The sequence below is a fragment of the Malania oleifera genome, chromosome 13 (assembly GCF_029873635.1).
Source record: "Malania oleifera isolate guangnan ecotype guangnan chromosome 13, ASM2987363v1, whole genome shotgun sequence".
NCBI lineage: Eukaryota > Viridiplantae > Streptophyta > Magnoliopsida > Santalales > Ximeniaceae > Malania > Malania oleifera.
The window spans coordinates 3,921,874-3,937,641 of record NC_080429.1 but is presented as its reverse complement, the minus strand read 5'-3'; the positions used below and the strand labels follow the sequence as shown (position 1 = coordinate 3,937,641).

The 15,768-nt window shown below is 34.2% G+C and overlaps 1 protein-coding gene across 3 annotated transcripts; it reads right to left on the bottom strand.

The window, feature by feature from the left end:
• On the bottom strand, positions 1-10,340 carry LOC131146214 (probable plastid-lipid-associated protein 14, chloroplastic). 3 transcript variants are annotated; one of them, XM_058095635.1, is made up of 15 exons: positions 10,119-10,333; positions 9,338-9,677; positions 9,196-9,239; positions 9,007-9,085; positions 8,799-8,912; positions 8,208-8,390; positions 8,040-8,126; positions 7,332-7,441; positions 7,145-7,232; positions 4,928-5,008; positions 4,760-4,836; positions 3,825-3,960; positions 3,164-3,226; positions 1,159-1,258; positions 1-1,074 (listed from the first exon to the last, which is right to left on the bottom strand). In XM_058095635.1, the coding sequence occupies exons 2-15, from the start codon at positions 9,656-9,658 to the stop codon at positions 605-607; spliced, it is 1,953 nt and encodes a 650-aa protein (XP_057951618.1). In that variant the 5' UTR covers positions 9,659-9,677; positions 10,119-10,333; the 3' UTR covers positions 1-604. The 3 variants fall into 3 exon arrangements, with proteins under 3 accessions (XP_057951618.1, XP_057951616.1, XP_057951619.1); XM_058095633.1 differs by having other exon boundaries at positions 1-1,258; positions 10,119-10,340; XM_058095636.1 differs by lacking the exons at positions 9,338-9,677; positions 10,119-10,333 and having other exon boundaries at positions 1-1,258; positions 8,799-8,886; positions 9,196-9,240.
• Between the last annotated feature and the right edge of the window lie 5,428 nt (positions 10,341-15,768).

Here is a 15,768-nt window from a genome sequence, read left to right as displayed (position 1 = left end):
TTGAATTAAAAGTGCCATCCTACTATGATGCATTTGCAGCTTCAATAATGTACATAGATCGTTCATTGCCTACTAATTCTAGAACTTACATATTGCTCGGAGATGCCCATTGAATGAAACTATAATCTTACAACAGAATGGTCATATTTAGTATTGACACTAACAATGTAAGGTGGATATACATGAAATATTCTGCCATCAACAAACGGAGGTATGATCTCACTGATGAAATAGCTGGCTAGCCCCATGTTGTACGCTCTTCCTTGCTCACTTACACTTGCACCAGCACTTCAAGCCTTCAACGACAGCAAAATCAGAGTTCATTGAATTGAAGTTTTGGTCCAGCGAGGGATTAATGTTTGATGCCAACGTGAGAGATTCATCAGTATCTCACACTGTTGATATTTGTTGGTATAAAAATGTACAGAGCTGCACAGTCCACTACGCTAGTGAATTAAAGAAGGATCTGCCATAGTAAAGATCCATCTGAAGTTTGGATAATAGCATCTGTCCCCAAAGCTTTCCATCTTTCATTTCTTTTATATCAACATATAATACAACCTCCAAACATTAATCCTGTCCCAAGTGCTTAAAAAAAATCATATCATTGTCTAGAGCTTTCATTCATACCAGATCGTGTAAATAGGAGTGCCGATCCATTCACACCCCGAAGAACCAGCAGCCTAGAGTCAACATAAGTTCCACACACAATCTTCGACACATCGAACATTTCTGGAGGGACTTGCATCCGAACTTCTTGGATTACATTTCTGGCAGTCCCAACATTTTGACTCAATGGGTCATCAAGATTCATTGCCACCTCAATGTCACTTGATCTAAGCCTGGCTACTGGAAGGCTTGAAGGGAATTCCTGAAAAGGGATTGCCTGTTGCCATTTTGTACCAGAGAACTTCTTAAGAACAGAATCCTGGTAGTTTGGGGGAGATGAGAAGAATTTTCCTGTGGCCTTCTCCCCCTTCAGATATAGCCGTCTCCCAGCCATTAATTTGAATGAAGAATTCACTTGCAGTTTCCCAGTTGTCCCAGCCTTATCATGAGGCCACTCGTGGCCAACTATAATGGTGAATCCAATGTCAGAAGTAACTGAAAGGGTAGTATTCAACTTTGATGCTCTTATCACAGTTAGGTGCACATCACCAATGAGGACCCGCATTGGAGGATCACGAAAGGTCAATCCGATGTGTCTGCCAGTACAATATAACAGGCGCCATTTTCCTGGCAAAAATTCCAGCCAATTCTGCATGTTTGAAAACAAAACGGGAGTTATAATAGATTAGCCTTTCACAGCCTACATTGCTGGAAGGTGCTGCAAACCACCATCCATAAAAAATATAAAAAATTAAATATATTATCCCCAACTCCTCATGATTCCACCAGTGATTGCCCCATTTTAAATAATCTAAATAATTACAAGAAAAACAGTGCAATATTTGAAGCTTTGAGCTGTACATGACGATTATTAAAGGTTGATATACAATGTTGGCCCACAACCTAACAATATAAGCTTTTAGTGAAGCAGTAATCTGATATGATATCAGAGCTACCAAGAGGTTTTGAGTTCTGGTTTTGTTGCTCTTATTTGTTGTGTTGTCGTCAAAAATTATCTTATTCCCTGTAGCCAGGTGTTATTTATAGTTATATTTCTCTCTCCACGTGCAATCAGGTTGCACATGATGGGGATTGTTAAAGCTTGATATACATTGTTAGCCCACAATGGAACAACTTCAGATTTTAGGTAAAGTGGTAATCTAACAACAATACTTGTGCTTCATCCATTGGATGGTCAAGATCCAGTCCTAACAAAATAATAGACAAATCATAAAAAACAACACCTTGTGATTATATCATGATTAAACAAAAGGAAATGAATAAAAATACAAGCACTAGTCCAGGTAATGAACTTGCATGCTAAGAAGAAGATGGCAGACTAAAATGTGCTCTTGAGAAAGCATAAATTCAGTTAGTCCAAACACAACAGCTAAAAGTGCCAAATCTGTCCTGAATTGAAATGAGATATCTTTAGAGATGTAAAAGCGTCCAACACATTTAATAAATAATAGCTAGTGCGACTCTGCTTAATAGAATCAATACTAATAATCAGTTACTAGTCAGGAGACCTTTGCAGGCCTTATCTCCAGATGTTTATGTGCTTCATTTTTATTTATTTTTTTGAATTCTTAAATGGCATCTCATTTGTTCGTACACTGTGATTTTGCTTGGAGGATCTAGAATAAATTATTTGGCATGTCGGGAGAAGCTTGGGTTTGTCCAGCGTCAGTGGAAGGAATGTTGGCTATTTCTTTTGAGGGTTTTGGAAGAAGGAAGGATAGGGTTGCTCTTTGGAAATATGGTATGTTTGCAGTCCTGTGAGCATTATGATTGGAGCAAAATGCACAGATTTTTCCAGGGAAAAAATTGAATTGGCAGCTGGCTTGGGAGATCATTCAAAAATGTGTTGGCTTTGGATGCTTCAAGGGAGCTAGCTTTTCGAAAGCTCAGCAAGAATGGAGGAATCTTTTGCTTTGATGTTTCATAGTATTTATTTGTTCTTTTTTGTTTTTTTTACTGGATTTTTCCAGAATTTTGATGGGAGATGTCTTATTCTCCTCTCTGTAAATTCTTCTCTCATGAATGAAATCTCTTCTTTTGCTATATAAAAAAGTAATAGCTAGTGTTGCTTTCAAGCTGATTGATGCAATACAGATACAACATGAAAACAATCTCTATTTATTCAGATAAAATCTGTGAAATATAACTTGCAACAAACCAGGATTCAAATGTGTTCGCCACATTGCCTACTAATTACTCATCAAAAAGAGAGAAACATAACCTCATCTTAAAAGATGTTCAGGCAATAAAATTCACTTCATGCAAGTAAAGCATCAAGTGATCAAGACTTGGTTGCCCTCCATTAGGGCACAGAAGCTTAAAGGGGGGCACCCGACCATGCATGTGTAAAGCATCAAGTGATCAAGACTTGGTTGCTCTCCATTAGGGCACAAAAGCTTAAAGGGGGGCACCCGACCATGCATGTGCATTCAAATTAGCACATAGCACATATCAAAACCCCATCACCTCCTTGGATATTTGGAAAAGAAAAATTAGACATAAATGAAACTGACTATTGAAGATAATGGGCTACCTTTGGCTTTGGATGAGGATTCAGCATCTCCATTAATTCAATGAAGTGGGCAAGTCGGGTACGCTGTAATGTGCAGCATGCATAAAATCAGAGGTCAGAATAGGATTGATATTCTCATACTGCTTTATATGGAAAAAATCGCCAGCAATTGCTCAAGAATTTAAACTGCAAGCAGATTTAAAAATGGTAATAAAACAACAGTTCTAGAGGTAATGTTATGTCTGCCATGACACATGTTATATAGGAACAGTAGGATTCATGGTTTCGAATCATGAAATGTATGTCTTGGCAGATGTCCAGACAGATGATTCTAAACTCAGCTTCTTTGAGCACTCAGTCTTCAACTGGGTTGATGGGGAAAAGAGAGGGAAGCCAGTAGCAGTTTATAAGAAAATAAAATGCAAAGGCATCTAGTAAAGCCATGCTCTTGATTTGAAATCAAAAATCATGCTTAAGAAGAAGTGTCTTCCAAGTGTTTCTTCCGTTTCATAAGAAAGGAGAACCAGGCCATCACTTGATTGAGTTTCAAAACATTTTAGGTTTCCAGATTGCTAATGCCAGAAAAAATATATTGAGAATTCGCCCTTTGATCCACAGTGAAGAAATCAAATGAAAGGTGACAACAAAATTATGCAGAATTTCATATAGAGACGGAGTGTACCTGATGCTGATTATAAATGTATTCTTCTGTGATTCGAACTGTAGTTGAGCCAAGGCCCCATCTGATGATATCCATAGATGGGGCCACTCGCCACCTTGGTCCACAAAGGAATGGGTGCCTCAGAGCATCTAAGCATCTGTGAAGCAGTTCAGAAGGATTATTATGGATGACCACATTTCTTTCAAAAACAAGAGTTCATCTCTCAACATTATTGCTGAACAAAACCATCCAAGTAATAAGCTTAGAAAACTGCCTGTATATGAGAAAACCTATCCTTTTATGTGCTTGTGTGTGTTTGGGGGGAGGAGGGCGGCTTAGCAGGCAAGATTCCAATTCTAATATGCACCTCTTCTACCTTCAATAAATTCCAAATTGAACTCACAGAACTAAAAGTTGGGTGTGGCACTGTCTAAGAAACCCATGTATAAGTCCTTGTAAAATGCAGTTACATATTTTAACTACCACCCTGAGAAACATAGTGGCAGCAGAGTTATTGACAACCATTTCATTCTACCTCTCAAAATAACTTGAATTTTCCATGTTCCAAGAATGTTCAAGTAGTCAAAAGCCTAGATTTTCAATACACTTATTTTTTTTCTAATTACATGTTTTCATACAACATATTCACTTCATTTATGGCAGCATCTTATTTTCAAAGCTTTTATGTGCAACAAGGAGAACCTATTTATGAAAAGCATTTCCTATCCATTTTGGCTTATGTTTTATTATTGGAGTAGAGCACAGTGCTTATTTTTGTTATTTTGGCAGACACACTCTTGCACTCATCTAATCTTCATAAACTGTTTTGTAATCACCATTCCTGAAATACATCTATTGCCTTTGGCCCATCGCCAGCAAACCATACACCAAAAATGGAAAAATTCCCTTGTTTTCAAACAGCAAAACTAGGCCAAAAATTCTTACTGATAGCATACCTTATTCTTTCAGAAGGTTTGGTTGCAAGCAGCAAGGATAAAAGGTTCCAACCTGCACCCCAGTTCCTATCAAGTATCTGCAAGAATATATAAATCATTGATATTCATAAATGCAGTGGAAAAGAGCATAGCAAGTGCAAGATCTGCATTCAAGGAAGATATACTGACCTGCAGTCCAGCATTTCCAGATGAGGAATTCCTATTGAATATTTGCAATAAAAACTCACGCAAGCATGAAGGATCATTTCCCTGCAATCGCAAAAGATAAAATAATTTTACATCAATAATCAAAAGGCATACAGATTGAAATATATCGTTGACCCACAATCTCATGGCTCAAGCTTTTGTCTTGGACATAACTCATATATGGCCATTTATGGGAAACTTTCCCTAAGAATTCCGCTATTGTGCTGGATGTTCTTCCGTAATCTTTAATTCTAGGCTTGCTGAAAGTTTTACTTGGCATCCATGTGCCAAACTTGGTTTGGACCTGAACGAGAGATCAGCTGATGATGTATCCCACATTGATAATAAGAAGGGCTTGTAGTAGTCTATATGCTAGTCAGATCTCTCTCTCCCCATGATACCTTAAAGTTACATTTGGCTCAAGGAATGCCTTTTCTTAGGAATTGAAGAGAAATAATATAAGGATTTGATTGCTTATAAAACAAGGGATATCCATAACATGGAATAGACAAGGAATTACTAATCCAAAATTTCGACATGGAAATGTCTAATCCCTTCATGTTCCATCATGGATGAGTAACACTAGCTTTTACACAAGTAAATTTTGTAATATCCCTCTACGATTTTTATAACATTTCCATCTTATTCCACTCTATTCCTAGGAATAGACATTTGGCAACCATGCATAACCTAAATCTTGGGGTCAACCAACAAAGCATGGTGCCAAGCGGTTGAATATTCAATTCTTGTTGCCCATTTACCTTCTATTTGTTAATTTGACTTTGGATATTGTCATTCTCGAAGTAGGTCTTATTCATTGTTTTTTCTTCTCCACATGCAACTTGAATGCATGTGCAAAGGAGTGATGAGGCTTTATATATGCCCTTTTTTTTTGGTCAAAAATATGGTCATCTGTTGTAGTTGAAACACGTCCCAATTAAAAATAAAAATCTAAACACAATTTCTCCTCAACTATAATAGCTTGTGTGTTTAATCACAAATACTTCCACAGTTCCACTAATACAACCATTTTAAAAGGTGAAGTGGTCGTGGTTGTTTGGAAAAATTAATCATTTTTTTCAAAAAAATAAAAAAAAAAATGGTATAAACCTTTTAGCAACAACATTTCTTCAACTAAAAATTTATAGTGTTTTAAACACAATTTCTCCAAGAGTATAAGAAAATTATGTTTTTCAAAAATGGAATTAGCTGGTATTTTCTTAAAAGTTTGATTTATTTATTTTTATATATATAGCAAAGGAAGTAGTTTAATGATGGAAAACGAATTTCTCAAAAGGTTGAAATAAAGGCTAAAATACTTTTTTCTGTCAAAATAAACTGGGGACTGAACAAGAGGAAAATATTAATTGTAAATGAACACCAGCTGAGCCGCCATAAACACAAAGAGCTAGACATGCAGAAGGTTCAGCTGTAGTCTAAAAGCAATTCAACATCTACAGATTCTGGTTTACAAACACTGTTTGATAAAAAGAAAGAGCATCACAGCATGAAAGGGAATAATGGAATGCATTCAGGTGTTTATTAAGGTTGTGTTTTGACTTATGCAGATGCAGGAGACCAAGCAAACAGAAATAGAATCTGCCTGTTTGCTAGCGAAGATCAAGGAGTATAACAGCAAATATAAATTCATATAGAACCTATGATAAAAGTGGGTATCCAAAAACCACTTTATTTTGCAAACAACCAAACACCATTTATGACTTTCAACACTTTTCCAGTTCAGCATTTTTTTCTGAAACGCACTTCTGCATAACTGGTCCAAAACAATCCCTAAGTGATTTTCAAGTAACTTCCTTACCAATATTTATTTTTATTCACCTGGAAAATAAAAATTGGTAACAAGATTTCTTCATGATAAAATCATAAAATAAATAATCAGGCAAGAATACAACTGTGTTCACTACCTGCCAAAGCTGCACTTTTTGAACCCATACTATTTACTAAATTATGCAATTCCGTGCATCTATAACAATAATCATGCAAATCTGACATCTGCTGATAGTCGATTTTTTTTTTTTAGTATTTAATAGTTTCCAGATAATTGACATGAGTGTCAAAATAAATACCTAATTATAAACACTTTAGCAGGGGCTAAAGATGTTAAGCATGCTCCCTCATGTTCCCATTTGCTTTGACAACAAAAAGCATGGTTAAAATGGAAATTTTATCTTGAAATACCTTCATGAAGAAAGATTTGAACTTCATGAAGATCAGTGGATCCATGAGCTCCCGCAGCACCATTCTTGCCATCATGAATCCAACACATCTGCGGAACATGCACAAATTCAAAAACAGTTTTTATCATAACATGAAAAAATAATTAATATAAAAAAATGAAATCCGAGTCCCCTTTTCTAATCTATACCTCATGTCGAATGCAATCATCATCTGTCGTCTATCCATGTTGCTATCTATAGTGCTGTTATTAGTACTGCTGCTCTCATAAAAATCAGCAGCATTTCCTAGTATCCCTACCTGAGAAGACGAAATTTAAAGACTACACATGGAAGTAGACTACAAGAAATGAAAAATTAAATTGTTTATGCAGCACATTTAAAAAGAAATATACATAATAAAAAATATCTGGTGCAAAAATCAATCCACTGACATCTACATGATTTCATCGTTAACTACTTTGGAAGGCAGTAGATGCCTATTCTACCATCTTGTCTTGACATGACACAGCATGGAACTAAGATGGTTAATAAAATGATCCTAAGTTCTTAACCTTAAACTCATTTGATCCTCAAGCACCAACTTTTTTGAATGGACAAAGAAAGAGGTGCCAGGGACACCATTTTTGAGTCCATTGAACTTGCTCAGTGAACCTATAAGTGCACTCAATTGTTTGTGCAGGGTTCAGAGACCCTACTTTCTTCACAGACATCTGAATTCCCACTCCCAAATTCCAAACATAATTCATGCATCATTTTAGCTTCTGCAACAGATTTTGCAACATATATTTGCAGCTAACCATTGACATTCAGTACGCATTAAAACGAAATAACACAAAAACAAAGGAGTAGAATTGAACTTCCAGTGCTGACATTGTAGCAAGGATATCTGCACTTACTTTAATATGCCCATCCAAAGGGCTTATGTGCACATTCTCAAGCCTCAACTCTGTATGAGCAAGCCCATGGCTGTGCAAGTAATTCACCTGAGATTGATAAACAGCAGAAATTCTGTTATTTCGAATGCTAGATGTTATAAATCCATAAGAACAAAAGATAAAACATACTCCAATTAAGAGATCCCTCATTAAAATTCGAATAAGTCGTAATTGCCGAGAGACTGCAGGTCCTCCTACTGTGTCATCTCCCACCCTCCTAAGAGCTTCCTCATCAAGGGCAAGAGTAGCTTCTAAGGTTGGAAGCCAATCCGATTGTTGCAGCCAATGTCTTAAAGAAAAACTAGCATGATACTGCAGGGGACATGAAGTTTTTCTGATTGAGTAATTGTAGCGAAAATTCTTTAATGTCCTCTTGAATTACAAGAGATTAATAGAGAACACAAACTATAGAATGAAAGAACAAACAGAAAATCCATCCATCAACAGTGCAGAGGCATCCTGGTACCTAAAAGACCTCACCATGCACAAACCCAACAAATAAATTTACCCATCTCGAATGCCAATATCCAACCTAAAAAAAGTTCTGCCTAGAAATATGAAAGGATAAAATTTCACTTTACTCAGACACAACTTTTGCCTAGAAAGCACTTGGCATGCCAGTAATGTGACTAATGCCAAACCTCCCCATCTATCCTTCATGTTTGATGTGAAGAAATGAAAAACATTACAAAATTTCATCTTACATAGCAAGGAACATACCCCATGAACCAGGGTAAATGAACCACAATCCCTTGTTGGTGAAGCAACATAGCCATGGACTTGAAGTGAATAAGAATGGTACATTAGTCTGCAGTGAGCAAGCTTTTTCAATACCTATAATACAATCCAATGATTTATACTCACAGAAAGATGCAGATCAACATTCAATGACCAAGTGATGTGTAACTTAAAATGCATTATCACTAACCTCTATAGCCCGCTTTCCTCGACGCTTGGCCTGAGCACTTGTAAGTTGTCGAAGTACTACTCTTTTGTTGTACAAAGGGCTGAAATTTCATTAGTAAAAATACAATAAATTATCCAATTGTATCATCTTCTTCTCTTTTTTTTCAAATAGAAATATTTAAAAAAAAAAAAACCATTAATATTAACTAACCTAGAAGGATCCCTCACCATAGCTTCAAACACTACCTCATCAGCCTGCAGAAATGCTCAAACCAGTTAGAAAATAATAAATCCAAACCACTGCCATTGCTTATCATTAACACACATCATGAACACATTGAAATTCCTTATACCCGACCACCGATGCCCACACTGACTCGATCACAAATTGTGAAATCTGACATGTTGAACTTCATAACATGCCCTGATTCCTCCTCATCGGATACCAGCCCTGCAGTTTGAGCGCTCTCTTCAGACTCCACATGAGACATGGCTTTTCTGGACAACGAACACTTCATTCTCCGGCCTCGACCCTGCACCAGGCTAGTGCTTTCCCCAAGCACATGAATACATGCTGGTCCAAATCCAATCAGTCTGGTCGACAAACTTGCACTCAAAAACCCTGCTTCCACGCCTTCCACACTCGGACTCAAACCGATCCCATACAATGCCATTGGTAAAAGTTCTGTCAACCTACGAAAAGCGGGAAAGGAAAAAAAAAAAAAAAACCAATAACAACAACAACAATCAAATCGAGTTTCCAACCTCTTCAGTTACCAAAAACATAGAAAATGAATTCCCTGCTCTTTGTAAATAAGCCAACTAGTTGAAGAAAGAAATTTCTCAACTTAATTTCAAAAGATCCCCAATAAACAAAAACACAGGGCACAGAACGTCAATTTTTTTTCCCTACATTTCCTCAACAACTTTCCAAGAGAGCGAGATTCAAGCAATCCAATGGTGGACTTAAGTTGTCCAGAGTAAACATTATAGCTTTCTGAGGTCAAAATCCGAAAACAGTGAAAATCCAACAAAATTCAAAACTTTTTTTTGTTTCTTTATCGTTTCTCGCGCTTACTCGGCAACCAAACAGTACGAAACTACAGGAGACGGAATCAAAATACGAAATCTTACCAGAAATTGCAGACGCAGTAGGTTGAATTGTTCGGTGGGAAGTGAGGAAATTGGGGAAGGGAGAAGGAGAGAGGTGTATGTGTAGAGACAGAGCGTGAGGGAGGCGCGTGGGGGAGAATGGTCGAAGCGTTTCGCCACGAGTCTCTCACATGTCTGCGTCCGCCCCGCCAAATATCTCCTTCTTCCCTCGCACGTCAGTGAGAAATTATTCCCTATAAAAACAATTGAAAGAGATGGAATTTGAGATTTAGTACAGCAACCCGAGTTAGTTATAGTTTTTGGTATAAATTTAAAATAACTTCAAATGAAAATATTGCTTTAATATAGTAAAAGAAAATATTTTAGACCAATTGGAAGAAAATGATTCATGTCGTCAATCTCATTTAATGAGACTTAAAGTTTGTTATTGTTGTTGTTGTTATTGTTGAGATGTAACAAAATCAATAAAAACTAATAAAATCGTTATCATCGCACAAATGCGAATAGAACTGAAATTACCGGAATTTGTAGGTGAACCAGTTCAATTCAGTTTAGGGAACATGGAATTAAGAATTTTGGTTGGAGCAATGATTTGGATGTTCAAAAAATCATAGAACCAAATCAAATTGATCCATATATATATATATATGTTAAATTTTTTTTATATTTAGTTATTTATTTAATCTATTTGCACTTTAAAAAGTTCAAAATTTTATTATTTAAAAGACAATTTTAGTTTTTAATAAAAATTCCATTGGGCAAATTTTTTTTTTATTAAATTGAAATGATTTTAAGAAGGTTAGTCATAAATTTTAACATGCATATTTAAGACCCAACAAAAAGCCCCCAAGAAGCCCAAATCGACCAGCAAAATTGAACCAAACTAAAATTAGTCGGTTTGGTTCTTGTTGATTTCATAAAAATCACAAATCAATAGTTTGGTTCAGTTCGATTTAGTTTTTAGGCAATTTTGATACAATTTAGTTCATAAAAATCACAAATGGATAGATCCAATTTAGATGTTGAATTTATCCAAAAAAATCTATCAATTCAAATTGATTACACCTTGCACATTCAAAATTTTTCTTTAGTGTGAGAAAAGTAACATTTTAATAAAAAAGTAGATACATTTTTTTGTATTTTATAAAAAAATTAATTAAAAATATATGCATACATGTAGGTTAATCACTAAATTATCCATATAAATAATAGATAGGATATGGTGGAAATCTTAATAACTGGAGACCCGCATTATTTTTGTGAGTCTAAGTATTAATGTAGTGATCCTAAAAAATATAAAAATAAAAAATAATAATTAAAATTAATTAATTATATAATAATTATAATTAATTAAATAATATAATATAATATATTATATTAATAGAATATAATATAATATTATAATATTTTTTATACCAATTCAATCCCCTGAGACCCCCCTTTTGCATGGTCGTATGGTGCTCTCTCTCTCTCTCTCTAAGATTTCTCCCCATATCTCGGTCAAATCAAAAAATAAACACCATTTCCGGATCCAAACTCCACACCTAAACTTTTTAATTAGATTGATTTCGTTGTTTGGATGTCGGAGACACCACTGTAGGGTTAAGATAAGGAGAATATATTATGTCAGATTTATTTTAAAATATTCCCAATTAAATTTGAGTATATGAATTTAATTAGATTTATGTTAATTAAAATATGTCCATTTAAATTAAATGTGTGAAATTAATTATATCTATGTTCATATTTTATTTTAAAAATATGTTTGAGTTAAATTAAACTATAGAGATTTGATTAGATCAGATTTTTATGAATACTTTATAATTAAACTAAACTGCAGGGATTTGATTATATCATATTTTTTGAAATATTTTGGAATTAAATCAAACTACAAGTATTTGATTATATCAGGTTTTTTGGAATATAATAGAATTAAATTAAATGGATGAAATTGATTATACCCGCGTTATTTAAATTTACTGAATATATGTTTGTGAAAATTTCTCGGACAGTTTATTAAATTATGAATTACCATTCAAATCATATGGCATGAGAATGATTTATTATTATCACATAATTAAACCTGTTGGATTTTTATGGTATTATACAGTAAAAGTTGTGGTTTTATACTGATCTCTAGAAATATTGAGAATATTGTAGAATTGTGAAAAATGATGGTTTGATACCGAGTTATGAAATGACGGTTTGATATCAAGTTATGAAATGACAGTTTGATGCCGATTTGTGAATGGGTGGAAATTGTGGAAAAAACTGTTATGAAATATATGTTGAGAATATTAGATCGTTTTATTGTTTTATTATATAAATTGAATTATATGATATAAGAACCTTAATTGACCAAATATGTTGAGAGCATGATATCGTAACTAGTAACTTATGTCAGTGCAACCACGCTATTTTGAGAATGTTGGTTGTAGATACTCTAATTTTTATCAGGAATTTCTAAAAAAGACCTGACGTAATAAAGTTTGACTTTGAGTCTTGAATGATCCTGAATTTTAAAATTAAGACTCTTAGTCCCCATTTTCAAATATTTGAGTCATTTTAACTTCAGTTAGTCGAGTTCCTTAAAAATTTCAAAAAAAAAAATGATTTGAAATCGAGTTTTGTAAAAAATAGAGTCTCTCAAAATCATTTTAGAAAAATTAAGTTTTCTTGATCCTTGTTTCTATTATCCTAGCATAGATCATTCTAGTTGCAAAAATTAATCTCCTTTAGTTGAGTCCCCCGTAATAACCTTTGTTAGGCTAGGTGTTGTATTAAGTCTTGAAATCCAAAAATTTTGAGTCCTCAATTTTAGTTTTGAAAATATTTTCTTTGAACTTTTTTTAATTGAATTATGTAGCTTTCAAAAATTAGTCCTTTTACTTCAATTAGGTTGAGAATTAAGTTTTCCAATTTTTGAGTCTAGAAATTATTAAGTTGAGTCCTTCAAAATTTAGAATCGAGCCTTAGGATCATAAATTTTAAAATTGAGTCTTTAATTTTAAAGCCAAGTATTTGTTTAGGGTGTTAAAGTCATGTTTTATTGAACAGTGGGCAAATGGGTCAACGCTGATATTGTTGTCAAAATTAAAAAAAGGATATCACATTTTATTGAAAGGGGAGAGGGAAACATGTCCAATTACAATGCCGACGTGCAGTGCAGGATATACAAAGGATTAACATGACATACATAGAGGGAAAGAAATACTAGCAGATACAAGATAGAGTACAAATAATAGTTGCAGGGAATAAGGGTAGGGGTACATACATACAACAACAACAACAAAACCAAGCCTTAGTCCCACTAAGTGGAGTCGGCTATATAAATCATTTTCCGCCAATTTATGCGATCATGGATCATTTCTTTTGATAGATTCAAAGATATTAAATCCTTACTCACTATCTCCTCCCAAGTTATTTTAGGTCTACCCCTACCCCTTCTACTGCCCCCCACAGTAACTAAGTCACTCTTCCTCACAAGTGCACTATAAGGGCTACGTTGCAAGTGTCCATACCATCTGAGTCATCCCTCCCTTATCTTATCTTCTATTGGAACTACACCTAACTTACCACGAATATGTTCATTCCTTAATTTATCTTTCAATGTTATACCACTCATCCATCTAAGCATCCTCATCTTGGCAACTTTTACTTTTTAGATATTATGTTTCTTCGTCGCCCAACATTCTGATCCATATAGCATAGCTGGTCTTATAACTGTCCTATAAAACTTCCCTTTCAATTTTAAGGGTATTCTATGATCACATAGAACACTTGAAGCACTTCTCCATTTTACCCAACCTGCTTTAACTCTATGCATTACATCATCTTCAATTTCTCCTTCAGCTTGCATAATAGATCCAAGGTATCGAAATCTACAAGTGCTATTTATTTCTTCATCATCAAGTTTAACTTTGTCTCCAATATTCCTCCTATCATTACTAAAATTACATTTCATATATTCTGTTTTATTTCTACTTATCTTAAAACCTCTAGATTCCAAAGCTTCTCTCCATAATTCTAACTCAGCCTCTGCTCCATCCCTAGTTTCGTCAATTAATACAATATCATCTGCAAACAACATACACCATGAAACCTTATTTTGAATACTCTTAGTCAATTGGTCCATCACTAAAGCAAAAAGATAAGGACTCAAAACAGATCCTTGATGTACACCTATGGTAATTGGAAATTCTCTAGTTTCTCCATCTATAGTCTTTACACTAGTTATTACTCCATCGTACATATCCTTAATGACATCGGTATACCTACAACATACACTCTTTTTTTCTAAAACCCACCATAGAACTTCCCTAGGTTTCCTATCATATGCTTTCTCAAGGACAATAAATATCATATGCAAGTCCCTCTTCTTTTCTCTAAACTTTTCCATTAATCTTCTTAAAAGATAAATAGCTTTTGTGGTAGATCTCCCAGGCATAAAACCAAATTGATTTTCTGAGATCTTCGTTTCTAACCTTAATCTTTGTTCAACTACTCTTTCCCATAGTTTCATCGTATGACTCATAAGTTTAATTCCACGATAGTTATTACAATTTTGAATATCTCCTTTATTTTTGTATATAGGTATTAAAGTGTTTTTCCTTCATTCATCTGGCATTTTCTTAGTTTTTACAATTGTATTAAATAAATTAGTTAACCATATAATTCCGTTATCATCCAAGCATTTCCAAACTTCAATTGGGATGTTATCTGGTCCCATAGCTTTCCCATTTTTCATCTTTTTTAGTGCAAACTTAACTTCGTTAACTCTAATTTTGCGAATAAATCTTATATTTTTAGTCTTTTCCTCAGTTGACAATTCTAAATTTAAGCCTTCTATTTGGTTTTCATTAAACAACTTACTAAAGTAACTTCCCCATCTTTCTTTAATATCTTCGTCCTTGACCAAGACAATATCATCCTCACTTTTTATACATTTTACATTTCCTAAGTCCTTATTCTTCATTTCTTTAACTTTAGCAAGTTTAAATATATCTCTTTCCCCTTCTTTTGTACCTAATCTATCATACAAATTATTAAATGATCTATGTTTAGCTTCACTAATGGCCCTTTTTACATCTTTTCTTGCCTCCTTATATTTTTCAAAGTTATCCCTGTTTCTAAATTTTTGCCACGTTTTATACCAAATTCTTTTTCTCTTTATGATTTTTTGTACATCTTTATCCCACCACCAACTTTCTTTGCTATTTGAGAATCTTCCCCTTGATTCACCCTAAAATCTCTTTTGCTATCTTTTTAATAGAGCTAGTTAATCTATTCCAATGAGTATATGAATCTATCCCATCCTCTAAGGTCCAATCCCCATCTTTGATCATTTTATCTTTAAATTTATTATATTTTCTCCTTTTAGGTTTCGCCATCTAATTCTCCTGCACTGGTTTATTTTATCTTTTTTCTTCCATTTTTTAATGCATATATCTAACACTAACACTCTATGTTGTGTGGTTAGAATTTCACCTGGAATAACTTTACAATCCTTGCATGATAAATGATCTACCCTCCTAATTAAAAAAAAAATCTATTTGACTTCTATTTTGTCCACTTTTAAAGGTTATAAAGTGTTCTTCTCTCTTTTTAAAGCAAGTATTCATTATACTGAAATCATATGACATAGCAAAGTCTAAGATCATCTCTCCAGACT